This window comes from Rhipicephalus microplus, chromosome 8, assembly GCF_043290135.1.
Source record: "Rhipicephalus microplus isolate Deutch F79 chromosome 8, USDA_Rmic, whole genome shotgun sequence".
NCBI lineage: Eukaryota > Metazoa > Arthropoda > Arachnida > Ixodida > Ixodidae > Rhipicephalus > Rhipicephalus microplus.
Window position 1 is genome coordinate 20783362 of NC_134707.1, and position 19179 is coordinate 20802540.

At 44.0% G+C, this 19179-nt stretch overlaps 1 protein-coding gene across 1 annotated transcript; it reads left to right on the plus strand.

Annotated features, from left to right (window-relative positions):
- Positions 1 to 390: 390 nt before the first annotated feature.
- Positions 391 to 18637, plus strand: LOC142768857 (uncharacterized). The gene is made up of 3 exons (XM_075871260.1): positions 391 to 800; positions 6926 to 7265; positions 10865 to 18637. Exons 1-3 carry the CDS (start codon positions 743 to 745, stop codon positions 16944 to 16946), a joined length of 6480 nt encoding a protein of 2159 aa, XP_075727375.1. The 5' UTR covers positions 391 to 742; the 3' UTR covers positions 16947 to 18637.
- Positions 18638 to 19179: the final 542 nt, after the last annotated feature.

The following is a 19179-nucleotide window of genomic DNA, read 5'->3' on the forward strand; positions in this document are numbered from 1 at the left end:
TGTTGCCACTTGGTAGTGTGCCTTTCCATCTCTTGTGATCAATGCGATTCAACACTATTATTCTATTGTTTGAAGAATGTTATTTTTATCCAACCAGCCCCACGGAAGACTTGTTTAGTGTTTCCTATGAAATCGTTCTAACTTAGGGCCTTTTGCAGTTGTGGTTACGGAGTACAAAAAATAAAGGGAGGTGTGGACGGAAAGGCAACAAGCAGAATGACACAGGCCTAAAGGTGGTGAGAGTATTAGGAACAAAAGAACGCGGCACAGCAGTGTAGCAGCCAGTGCCTTAAGGCTGTACGTTGCTGTGGCGTCTCAGTCGGCGAGTGCTACGGCCGAGTTGCGGCTGTGCCGTTTCACTTCTACGATCAGGTGCTCTCGGCAGTTCAGAGCTGGACGCAGCTGCGACGTAGCCGGCCACTGCGTGCATGTGTGCGCATTCGTAGTCGCTCTATTTGTGTTGCAGACGTGTTGAGCTTGTCCGCTGACTCTCACAATGCATTCGAGCGCGCATCGCTCATTGTTCACCGACGAGCGGACCTGTTCCAACCGCTGTTACTGCTTCTGGAACCAGGGAGAGAGCAGTGGTCCGTGCCTGAAGGAAGAAACGGGACAGTGAAAAAAAGAAAGAAAGGTGTCGTTCAAGCGCTCGCTCCTGTGAGCCGGGGTGTCTGACTGCCGCCCCGCCGAGCTTGGGTGGAGGTTTTTTGGCGGTAGATAAGAACAAAGAAGAAAAAAAACCATGGCCACCGTCGAACTGTGGATTCTCGCCTTGGTCATGACCTGCGCGATTCACCCGGGTGAGTTACGTGCTGACGTTTGGCCTTGCCGAAACGTCAGCTCGAGCATAAAACTTGTGTTTATGGATCTTTTTCATCGTGGTTCTTAGTAGTCGTAGGTGGACGCCCAGAGGTGCAGGAGGAGAGCTCCCCCTTCTAGTCATCGAAGAAGGGTGCCATGTCTGCTACGTAGCTTTACTCGGAACTGTACCACCATTGTGTGAAGTACAGAGTTACCATTACGCTTGGTTTCAACAATAATGACGGTTGAGAACTCCTTGTCTTCTATTCCAAAAGCTGTTTACTTACCGTCGTTACCCCCGGAAAGGTGCAGTACAAGGACAGCACACAAGCACGCCATTAGCATACGCTGGTTGTACCAATATTCTCGAGATAACCGAGCAGTAGCGCCGACTACCAGACAGGTGACACTTCAGCGCAAGTGAATGGAATGTTCCTGATTAATACATATTGTAGATAACAGGCACCCTATACTCAAGGTTTCTTGCTTGCAAGTGCCATTACAATTCGCCAGCAAGCTGTGGTAACAATATGCGTTGTGCTGCTATAGGCTGAAGTTAGACTCACATCTATAGCAGAGGTGCGAAAACTCGTCCTTACATGAACTGCTATAGGTCCACGTGCCAAAATTTGGGCGCTCGTTAAAAGCGCCAGGTGGTCAAAATTTGCGGAGCCTTCCACTACAGCGTCTCTCATAATCATGTGGTTGTTTTGGGACGTTAAACCACGTGTATCAAAAATGATCGAAATCTCGCCCAGGGTATGAGAAATCGAGCAGTGTCTGTCATTGAGGGTCGAGAATCATTTGTACTGTCTTGACAAATTCAAACTGAAAATATGAGAATGTATGCAGGTGTATGTTCTGTGCCATTTTGGAAGGCAGCTGAAGAGTCTCAATTTACGTCATCGCTGGTGCGCAGAGGTTACAACAGACTTACATAGAGAGGAGGTTCCTGTATTCTGTGTTGATGTTTCGCTGCGCTACACTCGTTTAAGCAGATATAATAAAGCGGCCATATTAAATTGTACGTCTTCATGCTAGTTATCTGCTGCAAGGTAAGACATGGACCAGAAAAGACGAGGAATATCGCCCACTCCTGTTTCTTGTTGTTTTCTGCTTTGCTTCTTACCTCGCAGCACATTGCGAGCATGAAGGTTTAGCAGATATATTGTGTCATGATGGGAACGGGCGTCGAGATGTGGATACAGATAAACTATCGCATAGTGCCCGCACATGAAAACAGACACGAATGAACAGACTTGTCAGCTGTTACCACGCGAAGCAGTTTCCATTCGAGAAACACTTATTCGCACTGTATGGAGTCAATAAGCACACTGAAGCTGTGATAACGTATATAGAAAACTGGTAATATTTTGCTGCAACTACATACATACATTCATACATACATGCATACATACATACATGCACAAACGCACACATTCTATTTCTGGCACCCGTCTGTGTTGTCGCATCAACACAGGTTTTATGCGATTGTGTGTAAACATCCAACTGTGAGGAATCATGTACAGTGCTTCGGTTGCGCATATCACTTCTCTTTTGGCGTGTCTTGTTTGCTAACACATACAATACTTCATTATTATACAGATATATGTTTTCATTCTGTACACTATTATTTATTTGTAACAGTTGATCATAGGTCCCGTTGTAGTCCATGGAGCACTTCTCCGTTTATTGTTTATTGTACTGTATATTCAGACATTCAAACAAATATTAAGCTGAATAAGGAGCTAATACCAACAAGTTTCGTTCATCGTAGGTGTGTTACTGAAACAAAGATGCCATGGTTAAAACATCTTACGAGCGAAATATTGTAAACGTAAAAGGTGGCCCACCATTCTATCGTCAATTTGAGTGATGCACTTCTCCTTATTAGCTTCCATGATTTTTGAATGAAAGTAGCTTTCTTAACATAATATGTAATTACCAGCACATCACTTGAAAACAGGCAACAATGGGTGGCATATGTATTGATAATCTGCCTCCGGCGCCGTCTTTGGCAGCTAATTGCACGCCGTGTGCAACTTACTTTTCGTTGTGAATTGCTACCTCCTCGCCAAAACAAGTGTTTCCTTTTAAGTCATTGAGCGCTATGTGTTGATTTCGTCGGGTCTTGAAGTTGCTGAAAATCGCTATATATAACTCTTGTAGCCTGCGAAACCAAGCTTGCATTGTCTCCAAGCGCACTGCAGTATTGCGTGACATTGAATTTTGCATTGTGAGCGCCTGTACATCGAACGAAGAAAGTAGCTTCATACTTTTTATAGAGCTGTAACTAATTACTGATTTGAGGCAATGGCAACTCCCTTCAAGGCGCAATGGCCTGTTTCTTGCAAAGCGCTTCATGCAATAACTTTCGCAGGCAACATTGTACGTTCCAGTCTTCTTTTGAATGACTTACGTGCTCCTATTGATTCAAAGGCATTGGCCCTGCGTAGTATGTTCTTGAGATTTGGTTCATGAAGTAGAGGTTTCAGTAACATCCTGCTGCAGATTCATTATGATGAGATTAGTGAAGTTGTCCGAATGAAGCAACACGAATGCTGCTCTTCCATGTACCCGTTTTTTCATGTGCAACGTTCACGTTGATTAGCCAGGCATTTCGTGAGGAAAGCCACTTTTGCAAAAGAAGGCCCCGTATTCGGTAAAAACTGCTCGCGCTGCATTTCGTGATCTGAATACTATATGTATGCGACGCTTCGTCATGAATGCATTGCCATAATCTCGAGGGCTACTAGTTCCATACAGAACTAAAGTAGGTGCAACTTGCGTGTAATGCGGCATGCACGTAGCTGTCTTACTTTGCTTAGTAAATAGTAAAAAATGCTTTGTGCACTAACAAAAATGAATAGGCTTTGTACGCCCAGAGTAGAACCAACTTTTAAGAAGCTTTGTGCGAAAGATGCCGGACATGAAGGCCGCTGTATTTCGAATACTACAGATAAGAAATGCACCCCGCACAATTCAACACCCACACGCACGCACACACAATACTCTACTGCACCGAAAAGCTTTGATGAACAATGTAGTACTTTCAGAACAGTATGAAAAATCTTTAAAAAGGGGGTACTAGTGAAGTCAATGTCACGGCAAGCTGTCCTGACTTGAAAAAAAAATCAGGGATCAGCCAAGGAGTGTAAGTTTAATTATCGAGGAGCAAGAGAAACAATACTATGAAGTAGTTTTAGTTGAGAAACAGTGGGAAAAGAGATAAGGCCTTTGCGCGTGGTAGACATTTCGTCTAACAGACTTGTCTTTGAAGAAGACGCGTTGAAAAAGAAAACCACTTCGGGGGTGAACGGATAGAAGCACTGCAGCTACGTGCGCAGATGTGTTTTGACAAGTGCATGGTCTTAGAAAAGAAGCTTTCTTGTTGTTATAGCCTTAGGCAGCACCTGTTCTTGTATTGTTGAACAGGACATAAGTTATTCGCTAAAAATGAATGTTGCATCTGATAAACAACGGTCGTTTTTGGGCTTTTACATCCAGAAATCTTGATATGAATAAGAAAGACGCCGTAGTGGAGGGCTTCGTACTTTTCGGCCGCATTGTTTTATTTAACGGGATTTTAATCTAACCACGTGAGCCTGTGCTATTTCACCTCACTCGGGATATGAATAGCAAGGCCAGGATTTGATTCCACAGTTTTTGGTTCAGCAGCAGAGCACCAAAACTGTGGAAACACAGTGGAGAGTCGTTAATAATCTTTGATTCAATTGTAAGAGCACAATATGGCTGAACAGAAGATCATGTAGCGCAAAGAGAATCCGAAAAAATTTCACAGTTTGATATTAGTATAAAGCGGTTAATATATATCCACTTATCTATGGTGAGGGAAAATATTTGAATGCAGTCTGCTACTGGAGCCAACGCTGCGAAAAGTGGTAACAACAGTTACTTGGAGGTTGCTGCCTTGATAGCTAAACCACTTGCCTTGTTTTTACACGGCATCACAAGGATTTATTTTCGCAACTGTGTCTCTCAAGAATGACAAGCCGCCATCTAATCAAAGAGAGGCCCACCTGTATGAAAAGTTCTACCAGCCTTTGTTAGGTGGTTTTTATTCATTCATTTTTTTAGCACGTTGCCTTTTCACAAATTGGCTCTAACCCTCACTTTCGAACTGCGTCAGAGGATATAAAAGCGTGCGAGAACAAAATAAGGCATCATTCAAGTACATACTATTCTATAAGGTTCGTTCTTTCGGCTCCATTTTTCCTTGTGTGGTCGCAGCTGGTTTGGTGCAAGGTGAAGTTCATCTAAGCTTCAATAGTTTCACTTCACCATATTGACCTTGCCGTCTCACCAACTTTAATTGGATATCGAAGACGGGCAGATTGAGCGTATTTATGTGGTTTTATGATAATGTATAAAACCCCACCAATATCAGCGCCGTGTGTTTCACTTGCATTCTTGGTCCTTTGTGTAAACGCTGTTCCACATTTTTAACTAATTGGCTCGTGCAATTTCCAACGATTAATTATTTTGTGTTGAAAGCCAAGAGACAACACTAAACAAAGCCGCGAGTGCATTCAAAGCAGAAAGGATAAAGATTAGGTGAATCCATGTACTACCCATCGTTCCCATGCTGGCTGAACTATCGCAGCTCCAGAGTTCGTTCTAGTACAATTTGTAGGAAACTCTTTGAATACATTAATAAGGAACAATTAGCAATTTATTATGATTAGGCAACGCTTACCAATGTTAATATTGCAACAAGATGTCGAGTAAGGTTAGTTGGTATGGGCGCAGGTTTGAAAACGTAAGATGAAGTGCGCCGATAACATCTACCGCGGGTGACTCCATGTCCATAACCTTTCTTCGTTTTTTTAAAAAAATATTGTGAGTGCGTTTAGTTTGCTTCTGCTCTACGCTCATCACTTATTTCTTCTGTCCCCAACCCTCGCTCTTAGTGTTGGGTGGCAAACCCGATGTAGTTTGGATTAACCATCCAGACTCTTCATTTCTGTCTGTTGCTCTCTCCTGGCCTCGTCCTGTGTTGCACAATCAGTGTTCGATAACAACTTCAAGCCCACTACTGAGAGAAAATAATTATAAACATAAGTTCAATAAACACGTGAAGTCGGGGAAAATTGAGTTCTTTCAATGTGACTGTAGTGTTACCGCAAGTTCAAGACAAAACATACCGAAAACACCCTCACAGTATTGTTGCTTTCTATTACCCTCTATTATAGTGACAGTTGCTTTATTCACATTCACGAAAACGTGGAGATGGGGTAACCGAACATAGCTACCACATGTAGCGCTATTGTACCTGGTGTTGTTATATAACTATACGCACGACAAGCGTCTTGCTGTGCTACGTATTTCTCTCTGTTCATTTTGGGCTTCATCATCCAGTATGCAGCGTAGATGCATAGGAGATTCACCATAGGTTACCTGAATTTCAATTCACGCTTAATAGTTCAAAGCTCAATAGTTCATCAGCCTAGTGACAGTTGAGCTGCAGAATTTACACAAAAAAAAACGTTAATACAAGACTAAGACGAGGGCAAACAAAATATAAAGCAAGTTCTTGTGTGCATCTTGATATCACAGCCCGAGAGACGAGAAAAATTCACAAACTATGTACGTAAATGTGTTACTTACTTCAAAATAATACTTCAAAGAAAGAAGACGAGTATCGAGGAAAACTTGAACATTGCTCTATTTATTGATAACTTGATGGTCACAAAAGTGTGAGCCTTGAATGACACCCACGTGTGGTTTGTGGTTTCTCCTGCGTATGATTGCAAACAATTTCTATTTTCCGTGAGTGTGCATCTATGCTACGCCACGCACGCAAGCACTCACAAGCATGCATACACAGCTTTGCTCTACCACTTTCCGCGATTATACGGCTTATGGTCGTCAAATGGTCTGGTGCCTGAGACCCAAAGCCAGAAAACATTTAGACTTCCCGTATTGTTCCTGCTGTTTTCCGATCGTCTGCTGCCTCCAAGGAGAATACAAAGGAACGCAAATGTTCTGGCACCAGTGTCGCTTGAGAGCTTCGCGCTGAATATTTATTCTTTTTAACCAGAAATGTACGAAGTGCATCAATGTTGTCTTTAGTGACATGATCGGTATCTCGCCAACTGCGCAGATTACGCGCAGGGACAATTGATGAGGCGGTTCCGAAGGTGCACGCTACCACACGAGAGACGGGCCTGGTTCTGGGAGCGAACCGAGCAGTACTGCAGCGCCGGCCGGATACTGGAGCACCGTAGCAGGAACCAGCGCTGCGTCTGCGAGCCGGGCTACTACCGGGACGAAGAGACCAACAACTGTTACGATGCGAAGTTCTGCGGTCACTGCGACAGCTCCAAGCACGAGCGCTTCAACAAGTGCACGAACGATTGCGAGGCGGTGTGCGGCAAGCGGGTGATACAGCAGTGCGACAAGCCCTGCGTTCCTGGCTGCGAGTGTGAGAAGGGCTACATCAGGTACGAAGGAACAGAAATAATTGATGCCGTCATCGAACAAAACGTCTCGGTATTCATTCGAATGAGTCAATGTTTTATTAATTTGCTCACTATTACAGCTAAACCCAAGTGACCTGAAACGCCGTTGCTTCTTGGAAACCCCACACCATAAATTTTAGTCAGGGAACCTTTTCTAGCAGAAAACGAGCCTGTGTTTCAGTATTAAATATAGAACCTGATTTCTTCTAACTTTGTTTCAGCTGGTGAAATCTCAGTTTATGCCCACTAAGAAATTCTTCAAAAAGTAAAAAAAAATCGACAAAGACCTTGTCAGTTGGGTTGGTCTGCTGACTATTCTTATTTATCTTATTCGGCATTATCATCAGCTAAACGACATTCTAAAGAGGGATGGCACAAGTATGCCCGTCTGTTACTGCATGGGGAAAATAAACAAGTGAGCCTAGGCAACAAACGAGATCAGCTCAGATTGCAATCACTGCACCAAACCAATAGCATGTAGCTACGACGTCACAAACATTAGACTTTATGCATCAGTGACGAAAAAAGTTTCCTACTCAAGCTGATAAAGATAGTAGATGCGTGTGGCTAGCATAACAGAATAAGTGAACAGCTTTCCATTCACCACTACCACTCGTGTGTTTGAGGATACGCGTCATCCGCCACAGTAGATCAGTGGCTACGGAGCTCTGCTGCTGACCCAAAGGTCGTGGGTTTGATTCTGGTCGCGGTGGTCACATTTCGGTGGAGGCGAAATGGTTGGGGCTTGTATTCTGTGTGCTGTCAGCACACGTTAAGGAACATTAGATAGTAAAAAAAAATATCTACAGCCCTCCACTACGGCGTCTCCCATAACCATACCCTGGTTCCAAGACGTAAAATTGTATATATTAGAATATGCGTCATGAGAATTGCTCTCATAGTGAAACAGTGATTTGAATTACATCGATCAACGCTTCTTTAGAAGCTCTATTGCATTGACGTTTGCAATATATGCGCATTATTTGAAGAAAAATAAAATTCAGAGTGAGATCTTAGTATGGCGTCACAAGCTCCACAGCTGAGCTACATGAACGTCACTTTGACGTTACGAGTTGCAGCGATTTTTTTGCTTTCCTGAGCATACAACGACTCAATACAATATCCTAGAGCTGTCACGTCAAGTCTAACGCACTAACGCAGAACACAATGCGACGCGACGTTACACATAAACAATAGCGTTAGCCCTACCAGATGATGTCAAATTCGGTGAAATCTTGACGAGCAAGTGTTGCAACGTCAAGGTATTCGTATTGTCGTCCTCCGGGTTCACGGTTAATCAGTGATACCTCTAAAGATAATTTGCTTACAAAACGTAAATAGGTTTTAGATATATATGTGTGGTTTAACGTTCCAAAACCACCATATGATTATAAGAGATGCCGTAGTGGAGGGCTCCGGAAATTTCGACCACTCAGGTTTCATTAACGTGCACCCAAATCTTCGCACACGGGCCTACAGCATTTTCGAGTCGATCGAAAATGCAGCCGCCGCAGCTGGCATTCGAACCCGCGACCTGAGGGTCAGCAGCCGAGTACGTTAGCCACTAGACCACCACGGTAGGGCAAATTAGGTCTTCTCTTGTTGCTTGCAAACCAATTATATCATTTATAAAACTTCGATAAAAGTTTTTTGCAGATGTTTACTACATAAATAGGAGCTTCACTTGAGAATTTTCAGTGTTTATTTGTTTAAATGCTATATGGTTGAGCACAAGAACAAGACTTACAGCACAGTCGACAATATGCAAAACCATTTGTCTAAAGGCTACGCGAAATACATCGCTTGGCTTACCGGTTCATCACAGTTATCTTTTTATGTTGTTTTTGTTCTTGTTTAGTTTATCACATTTTTGTACGCTCGTGAAGTTGTAAGCAGCAGTACAAAATTCACACCATCTTCTTAAAAAAAAAAACTGACCGGAAGCGCAGCAGCAGCGTTGCGAATTGCTGCAGTCACGGGTTGAACGGTGCTAACAAGGGTGCTGCAGTGAGGGCTGGAAGGTTCGCGAGTGGTGGTTGTGGTAGTGGAGCGAGTGGCGGTAGCGGCAAGTGTTGCGGGCGAACGGATGAAGCGGCAGCTGTGGAAGCTTCGGCGAACGCGTGACTGGCGAGGGCGAAAGTTACGTCAGCGTGCACTGCTATGGGAGCGTGACGTCAACGCTCAGCTTTGGCGTGACTTAGGTGGCATAGTTCCAACACTTGCAGCGAGGGGAGCGCGTTGCGGTGCGTTCGTATGGACGCACGGAAGGACAGCGTTACATGAGCTATTCAAATACATGCTTCGTATCTAAAAGAAACAAGAAAGAATAAATGTAAAAGGCAACTTTGTCACACATCTTAAAACACACATTTTTACCAGTTTCTTGTGAATAACAAAGACACCTCGTTACAAATAAGTTTTTGTGAAATTTTACGATATTTCTTTTTTGTGATTACGTCAGTATATCGTTAAACAGTAGAATGCCTCGCACGTGGTTGCACGCGCAATTTTTGGCATAAAGTCAAAAATATACCTATGGTGCCTAATATGAATAAACTTTTATAGCTCTGCACGGGCATATTATTATCGTTTAAAAGAGGAGCTTCCTGAGTTGTTCAGAAGCCTCTTGGAAACTATAGTCCAAATTAGGCAGACATTTAGGAGAATGCAGTGGCTTAAAGAGATGAGAGATTTTGTGAGGCAGGATTGTTGCTGGAGCCCACAAATCAAAAGGAGGCCTTGTTCTCTTCATGTCTTGAGGAGGTCAAGACTACTTACAAAAGATAGACAGAGTGTACCAAATCAGAAGTAAACACCTTTAAACCCACGAAATCTGGCTAAGCTCATTTGAGGGATCCTTGCTTTTGCTGTGTGTAATAGTGTCGTCCAGATTTTATAGCAGAGCATGGTTAGATTGACAGCGTGTACTCGAGCAAAACATTTATTGACTGCTTGAAACACACTCTATGACAAGCCGAGACCCAAAACACTTACTTGAGGCAGCCGTTGAATCTTAGCAGTCCTTGCGTGGTGTAATATGAAAACGCAGTGTCAATTGGGTACTCAACCGGGATGGCATTCTCATCAATGGAAGTATAACGGAACGGTAGAAATTCGTCCTTGGCCTTTGGTATCAAGTAATTTTCTCTATAAACCGATATTACAAAATTTTTTGGGGTTAATTAAACCTACCATACGTGTCAACGTGTCTGTTTCCAAAGTGTGCGTGGCCATATGTGCCTGTTTACCAAAGAAATGTGCCTGTTTACCAAAGAAAATATTCAGACGTCAGCCAGGGAGAGACTTTGGCAACAAAATTGAGATGAATGCTAAAAGAAAAAGCTTCACTTCTGTGATTTTTTTTCCGCAAGCAATTCCATGGCTGCGAGGAAATGTCAGAGCCACTCCCTATATCTAAGGATTATTTGTGTTTGAGTTGTGAAATAATAATAGTTATTCATATGCTAAACTCCTTCTTCAGTGTTTCATTGTTTAAATCTAACATGATGAACTAACCTACCGATAAGATGGCTTTTGGTAGTCTAAAAGCGCTAATAATGCACTTCGTGATTTGCTTGCAGAAAGTACAAGAAAGGACCCTGTGTGCCCATTCATACCTGCCCGCCCAAGTGTCCAGCCTACATGACATTCCAAATGAACCGTGAGCGCTGCCCCCGTATATGCAATGTTGCCCGTGAAGACAGCTGTTCAGAGACGAATGAAGGCCCGGGCTGTGCCTGTAAGAAAGGCTTCGTTCTCAGGGCGCCCTTCGGCACTGTTCGCACCCGCGTCTGGTGCATACACGAGTCAATGTGCACATTCCCTGAGGATGTGAAGGGAGCCGGTGAAAGGCCGTATGAAAAGGGCAGCCGAGTCTTCCAAGGAAGTGCGGCCGAGGCGAACAACAGCTTCTGGGCCTCGAACCAAGGCCGGCGTGGCGTTCAAGAGCCTATACCCAAAGGAACTGACGAAGACTTGCTTCTTGATGGAAAAGGATTTCCTCCTATTGGAAACCTTGCCAACTTTGGAGATCAACAAAACTCAGGTATACAGAATGGGGAGACTGTACAAAGAAAGATGCCGTCTGGTATTGACGAACAATGGCATTGGAACCTACGCAAACAAGAACATCAAGGTTCCTTGCCTGAGAACATTGACCAAAGTTTGTTTCAAGAGAAGCAGAAATTTTCATCACAAGGCAGCTTGGTCCTGAAAACGCATGAAGGATTTAACGTCGGCCCGGAAAAAGTTCATCGCAAAGGAGGCCAAGAAGTTCGTGGAGCTGGAATAACTAGCAATGTGAACTTGTGGGACTGGAACGAGGCTGACCTAGGCAAGGGAGGTTCCGTGTCTAAAAAAATGGACAAAGACCTGTATCGAGGCGTAAATCAGTTTTCTCATCAGGGGTACCGTATTCCAAAAGCTGGCGAAGGTTCTCAGCTACGCCAGCAAGAAGTTGGGTTCACTGGCACCTACAGCGGCGATAAAAGAGGAGTTTCCCGCCACGACCGTTTCTGGAACTGGAATAATCAACAAGCTGGCATAGGGAACTCCGAATCTCAGCAGGTCAGCACATTGTATCAGGGCACTGGGGGTTTTACTGCGCAAGGCCCCTTGAGCTATGGACGGGGTCATACATCAGCGGTCGGCACTCAAGCGACTGCTTTTGAGGAAGGGCTAAGGGGCCCAGGACCATTTCAGGGGCAACAACATCCGGTTCATAGCACTGGTCAAGCAACTCTGATAAATCTCAAAGGAACTGGAATAGATGGTGGCCAAAGAACCCACAGACAAGCCGCTTTTACTAGTAACACCTTTTGGAACTCGCAAAAGAGGCAACCTATGTTACAGGGTAACATGCCCACAGGATACAACACGATGTCTCTTGGTAATAATCAATATTCTGCTCTGGGTGATATGGGTACTACAAGAGGTGAAAGTTCTCAGCCAATCGGTGGTTCTTTTATGGGAAGTAAAAACGGAGGTAGGTCTGACGAGTGGAAGAAACGTCATGGTGAACAAGGACACCTGCGTGTAGGTCTAGGACGTGAGAAAGGCGTACAAGGTAAACAGGGTCAGACGTTTGATATAGACGACTGGCTCTCAGGAAAACATGGTAGCGCTATGCCCGACTTCACCAAAGGTCAGGAGGGTGATGAAGGACTTGTGCCAACCAAAGTAATTAACACCTGGATACCTGATGAAGGACAGTTACAGAAAGGAGAGAGTAAAAAAATAGGCCAACCCGGTAGCGTTCTGGGCGAAAGCGATGTTCCCGGTGTTGGTATGCCGGTTGGGAAACTACCCGAATTGCCCAAATTAGAAGAAGGTGGCTTTCCGGGAGTGGGAATCGCACAAGGAAATATTTCAAGCATTTTAGATATACTTGAAGCAAAAGTAAATGCTCAGAAGGCAATCAATGGACCTGCGCAAATTCAAATAATAAGCCATGGTGGTATCACCACAAAAGGAGGTCAACAAAAGACCAGTAAAAACAAAAGAAGTACTGCTAGCTCTCGCGGTATCAAAGGAAGCGTTACCAGTGGCATGACAGAGATGAGCAACATTCCTGGCGTAGAACTACCAGTCGGAAAACTACCGGATTTGCCAAAGTTAAGTGGTAATGCTGGCTCAGGTAGCATACCTGGTGTTGGACTTCCAGCGGAGAAGCAGGAAAATATTCTAGATATACTCGAAGCAAAAATTAACGCTCAGAAGGCCGTTAATGAACCTGGACAAATAGAAATAATTGGTCATGGTGGCAGTAGTACAAAAGGGGGTCCACAGCAAGTTAATACTAGTAAAGCAAGTGCGGCTAATCCTAGGAGTAAGATAGAAGAACCGGCAAGTAGCGAGAAAGAGGTGAACAAGTTTTCGGGCATTGAACTACCAGTCGGGAAACTGCCAGAATTGCTGAATATTGGTGGTAATAGCAGTCCAGTTGGCGTTCCTGGTGTGTCACTTTCAACAGTCAAGCCTCCGAAAATTCTGAAAATACTCGGTGAAGAAGCAGGTTTGCCTAAATTAAGCAATCAACTTGGCCAAATGGAAATACTAGGCCAAGATGGGACTGGTCTAAAAGAAGGTCACCTGCTCAGTGGAATAAAGCAGAAAACAGATGTTGTCAATTTGGGACGACAAACCAAGGCCACTACCGCGCATCACACAATTCAACAAGCAAAAAGCACTGTTCATAATTCTGGTCCTGAAATTGCTTCACTTAATCAGAAAAAAGAGAGCACACACTTCATAAGCCAGGGCACGCAAACTCGTCTGGCCAGCACGGCACAACCTACTACCCTTACTTGGCCGCAACAAGACGAGCCATTAAGTCCTCCAAACTTTCAAACACCAACTGCTGTTTTTCCCATTCCGAGCGCCACTCCTGCACCTACTTACCAAGAGTCGGCAAGCACATATTTTACAGATCAACACAGGCCATCGCAACAAGGCACCACGGCACAGCCTGTTTCGGTTGAGTGGAAGCAACAAAAACAGTCGTTGTCAGAATTTTCGCAGCTTCAAACGGCAAACGGTCAATTTCCTTTTTCCGATGTCAAGGTTGCCTCAAACAACCAACAAGGGAGTACAAGTTCTGAAAGTCAAGTGTGGCAACAACGTCATACTGATATGTCTGAACCAGGTTCAACTGCATCGCTGCAAGGAAACCAGCCATATTCAGGAGTTTCGCAGGATGGGAGATCAGTGGCTCATGGTCTTCTTTCTGATGGTGCTATTGCATCCTCAAACATACACACAGATAGCACAGGTATCGAAGGCCGCGGCTGGCAAGTTCTTCATGGTAACACAGGACAACCCACTGCTGTCGAACCGACGCAACGCAAAGAGTCCCTGCCAGGAATTTTGCATTTCAGAAGAGTCACAGCTTCTCTTCCTCTCTCGTCGGCTACTGATGAATCTGCTAATAAACGACCAGTAAGCACCAATTTTAAAAGTCATGACCGGCGAGCAGGTTTCGGTGTCCAGGCGCAACCTGGTTCTGTTGAATGGACTCCACACAACGAGCCATTTCCGGCGGCTTCGCAGTTCGAAAGAGCAACGCCTTTTTCTGTTCTTGATACTCCTGTCATCTCTTCTAGTGGCCAGCCAGAAAACACAAATTTCGCACGTAATAGCTGGAGAAGAAATTACGGCAACACGGATCAAACTAATGTGGTTTATTGGACAGAACAAAATAAGCCACCGTCAGAAATTTCAGTGTCACACAAAGTAAATGCCCCTTATCCTTTCCCATATGCCACTCTCAGCTCTAATCGCCAACAAACGAAAAATGCCCATTTGACTATTCGAACTGGGCGCATGCTTGGAAGAATCATGCAAAAACCCGATTTCGTCGATTGGACACACCAAATTGAGCCTTCGACAAGCATTCTACGGTATCAAAGCGATCATGCTTTGGCTTCTCGTCTTGGTGCCACTGCTTCCTATAATAATCCCCAGCTTCAAAGCGCTGGTTTTAGAGGCCACAGTGGGCAAACACGACATGGCAACACAATGCCACATGCTGTTGTTGAGGGGATAGAAGGAAGTGAACCATTAGTCAGAATTTCCCAGTTTCAGAAAACGAAAGGTTTCAAAGCTCCGTCAGCATGGACATTTGGCTTCCAAAGTGAACAAAAAAGAGCCACGGATTTCTTGGGCGGAAATGCGGAAGCGATTCCAAGCAACGCAGCGCCATCTAGGACAATCAATCAGGCCCAAGAAAACAAGCCAGTCTACGCGTATCGAACATTTGAGAAACCAACGGCCACTGTTCTTTTTTCTGGTGCTACTCCTTCTTCGAGTAATACACAAGAGCCAAACATGATTTTTCCAAATACACTAGCCCAAACTCATTATGATGGCGCAGCACAAACGAGTGTTATGTATGCGACGCGGCCAAACACACCCCTCTCACAGTCTACAGGCTTTAGAAGTGAAACTGCTTTTGGTCCGATTTCCAATCCCGCTGTCCGTTTTTATCAGCAAGAGGAAAGTACACATCACACGGGGATACATCTCCAAGCTAGTAAAGGCAGCGACACTCAACCGGCAGCTGTTGCTTCGATGCAACAAAACCAACACTTCACAAGGCTTCCTGACACACTTGGTGCAATGACTTATGGCCCTGATTCTGGTGTATCTATGGTCTCCGCAAGCCAGGGACAACAGAGTACGCATTTCAAAGGCAACGCTTTTCTATATAGTCAAGAAGGCATGACACAACAAGGCGCTACCGATTGGGCGGAACGCCGCCATTCTCTTTCAGTGCCTCCAGAGTTGCGAAGTTCAACCGGCTTTGCTAAGCTTTCAGGGGCCCCTGTTGCCTCCACTGAGCAGGAAAGAGGGAGTGCGAACATCAATGGCAAGGCTGCCCAGCCATACAATGAAAACATGAAGCCACAAGGTGCTTTAGATGGGACGCAGCAAATCTATCGCACGTCAAATTTACCAGTGTTTCAAAGTGCAACAGCCTCCTCTGCTGCCTTTCTCAACTCCGCTGTGGCCTCTGGGAAAGAGGTGAAGAGAACTGGTGATTTAAAGAGGCAAGGCTCCAAGGTGCATCACGATAGCTTGACGAATACAGGACTCGTTGATTCTGCGCAACAAATTACGTCTTTTTCAAAGCCTTCGGAATTGAAGAAACAAGAAGCTTCTGTCTCTCTTTTTAGTCCCAGTAATTCGTCCGGTAATCAAGAAAACGAAAGCCAGGATATCAAAACGCAAAGATTGCAGATAAGTAAAGCTATCACGACAAGACCTAGTGCCATAAAAGGAGCGCATAAAAATGAGGTTCCGAAATTACATCACACAAAAACTTCTAATATTCTTGAGAGTACTCCTGTTCGTTTGAAAAATGTACAAATTAGAAGTGGTCATTTGGCAAAAAGACACGCGCAAACCCATTCCTCTCACACGGTCCAGTCTAGCGCGTCAGACCTGAAAGAGCGGAACAAGTCCTTGCCAAAGAGTTCAGGGTTGCAAGTAACGACTTCTGCTTCACTTGCTCACTCCAATCTTTCTACAAAACAAGAACCAATCAAGATCAACGGCTTAGGAAGGCAAGACCCGCAGACGATTAATGGTAATACGGGTCCACCAGAAGTACACATTATGAACGCCGGAGAGAGATTGAAGGAAGGTATTAATAAGCAGAAGGAAACATTAGTGCAGCGAATAGAGCCTTCTAGAGTTGACCCTGGAAAAACATTGTTAAATGGCCTGTATAATGTACGGCCATTCGGTGGTTTATTCGAATATTGGATGCCTATAGCTGGTACTGGTCAACCACTCACGGGGAACTACCCAAATAGCTATGGAAGTTACGGTGCACTAATGCAGCCAGGTTTCAGCGTATATTCGATGCCACTCGGATATCCCACTGTCTATCCCACCCAATATGTCCAACTGGCAAATACATGGAGGCAACCCAACGGAGTAACAAATGTGTTTCCATGGCAGCCACAGCGCGTCTTCGAAAGGAAAATGCCTGCTTTGCAAACCTCACAGTACAGCCAGAAAGTTCAGAAAACAAAGACTGATTTTTCAGTGCCTGGAGTCAAACGAATGAGTGTTTCTGGTGTGCCACATAAAAGGACTGCTGGCGCTTTGCCAGTAGCAAAAAATTATGCTTTTGATGACACTGGTGTGGACTCTTGGTAGTATGTAGCTGAGCCTCGTCGCTATGAAGAACCCAGAGCCCTTCACGAGCGGAGGCATACCACCGCAGCATAGAAATACTGACGCCAAGCTGGTTTGTTTGGTCTGAGTGCTGTTTTTCAGGTGTAAATGTGAGTGTTTCACAGTTCTTTTAAAAAGTGCCACGAAACGAGCTCCAATGCCACTCAGCTGAAGCTCTATATGAGACACTACACAAACAAGCTTGGCGATGAGCACCAGTGCTTAGAAAAAGCCAAGGGCACGTGACACTAATATATTTTTTTTATTTAGCATGTGGGAGCAGCGGTGTGAAACACTTCTGATATACTTAGAAACGGAACGCACCTTAGACTCTTAACGTATTGTAGGATTCCTGCGCATGCAATTATGAAATAACAATGCTCATTTTTAGTTGTGCTAGTGCAGTGTGCGACTTTGAAGCGTATTAGAATTTGGTGAACACAGTGACGTAAGGTGAGATTACGTTAATCTAAAGCTGTTATTTTTATTAGCTTTCCTTTGAAATTGAACACAACTGCTTCATCCTGCTAATTTCTTTGCCAAAAAAAAATGACATACCCTGTTTGCAAAAATTTTACCTGTTCTATGATATGACTTCGGCACTTCATGTTTTTACCGCCGCCATTTCTATCAATATCCCATCCACCACAATTTCAAAAGGTTATTTATGCTTTAGCAATTCAAATCTAGATCTGCCTTGTTGCGTAAGAAATACTATCGGACACTCGGCGAAATGACGGGAACTGATGCAACAAATAACAGGTAAAACGACATGGGCAGGCAACATCACAGTGCGAAAATACTGCTTCCAACATGTAAATGTGTACAGTTTCTTCGATAACTCAAGCTTAAAGCGTTCCCTAGGCTATTATCTCAGGGACCTTTCTCTAAGGAAGGAATTGCTTGGGGGACGTCGTGGCCTTTCAGTGTAGATCAAAGGGCATTTACTTTTTACCTACAAATACGGTATGTACAGCTGCGTGCATCTTGGTACTGTAAAAAGTACGGAAAACAACAGTGATAAATCGTCCTACAATACGATAGAAATGTGCCAAAGCTCTTCACGAGTGATTAAAGTATTTTAGGTAAATGTTGGGACAACATATACCATGACATGTATAGTCAGCACTGGAAGAAATAGCATGACGTTTTCGTTTGAACGTATGCATAATTCATATAAAAAAGCACCATACAGGTTTTTTCAGCAGCCTGCTATGAATGTAACCTGAAGTTGAGCTGCAAAGTTAGGATGTAAATGCTGACGTTCTAAATAATATTTTTATATCGGAAGCAACAGGCTCCATTCTCGCCATCAAATAAACATTTTCGTTTATCGTGTTATTTCCTTTCCTTTCTGTTTTTGTGACACCTATCCTGTATCATATTTTCTTCCCTTTAAACCCTTCCCCAGCAAGGGTAGCCAGACAATCCCCAAAACAGGCTATTCTCTCTGTCCGTCCATCTTTCTCTTATTGATCTCCAGCAGTCAAGTGCGCGTACCAAATAACTTTGTTCAAGCTTTGGGGCATTTATGAAGTGCACACACTTTTGAGATGTTCTCGTGGAGTGCGGCCGATAAAACTTTTTCTGCTGATTCAGCGGAAGCGAATGAACGTGATCACCGAAGATTTTGAGCAGTAGATGAATAAAGTTCAAGATTAGTTGTGTTGAAACTTGCTCCAATATTGAGATGTGTACTCAGATTAGATGGCTTTTATGTATGTCGTCTTGAATTAGACATATTAGAAAAGTATAATAATATTGGTTAAAATTATTTCAGCGAAACTCTCGTGACGATCCCGACTTCTGGATTATCAATAACCATTCCATTGTCATGATGACGCTTGTCAAACTACCTCCTGGGCTTTTATTGACCGGAATATATGTGAACACAGGTTTCTCTTATAATCAGTGACGTACTGTAAAAGAAATACTCTCTACGACAACCCAGCTTTGCTCGAAGTTTGTAGTACGGAGTAATCAGCAATGACAAGTATTCGTGGCTTTCAGCACGGATTTGCAAGGTTAATCAGCGGCTGCGAAACTTTCAAGCTATGGTATTGTACCTGATGAATCTGTCTGAGGCAACTCTTCGCTTGGGCAGCTAAGTAGTGTAAGTTATATCTTTGAAGCTTTACTTACTTCCAGTTCCTCATTGTAGAATTATGCAGTGCTAGAAGGCGAATGGGCAAAGCGACCAGAGAGTTTCATATGA

Bases quoted from the DNA above. Each gene is read 5' to 3' on its own strand.
- LOC142768857 (XM_075871260.1), top strand. From the start codon at position 743: ATGGCCACCGTCGAACTGTGGATTCTCGCCTTGGTCATGACCTGCGCG. The intron at 801-6,925 runs GTGAGTTACGTG...CCAACTGCGCAG, and splicing joins GACCTGCGCGATTCACCCGG to ATTACGCGCAGGGACAATTG. The intron at 7,266-10,864 runs GTACGAAGGAAC...ATTTGCTTGCAG, and splicing joins TGTGAGAAGGGCTACATCAG to AAAGTACAAGAAAGGACCCT.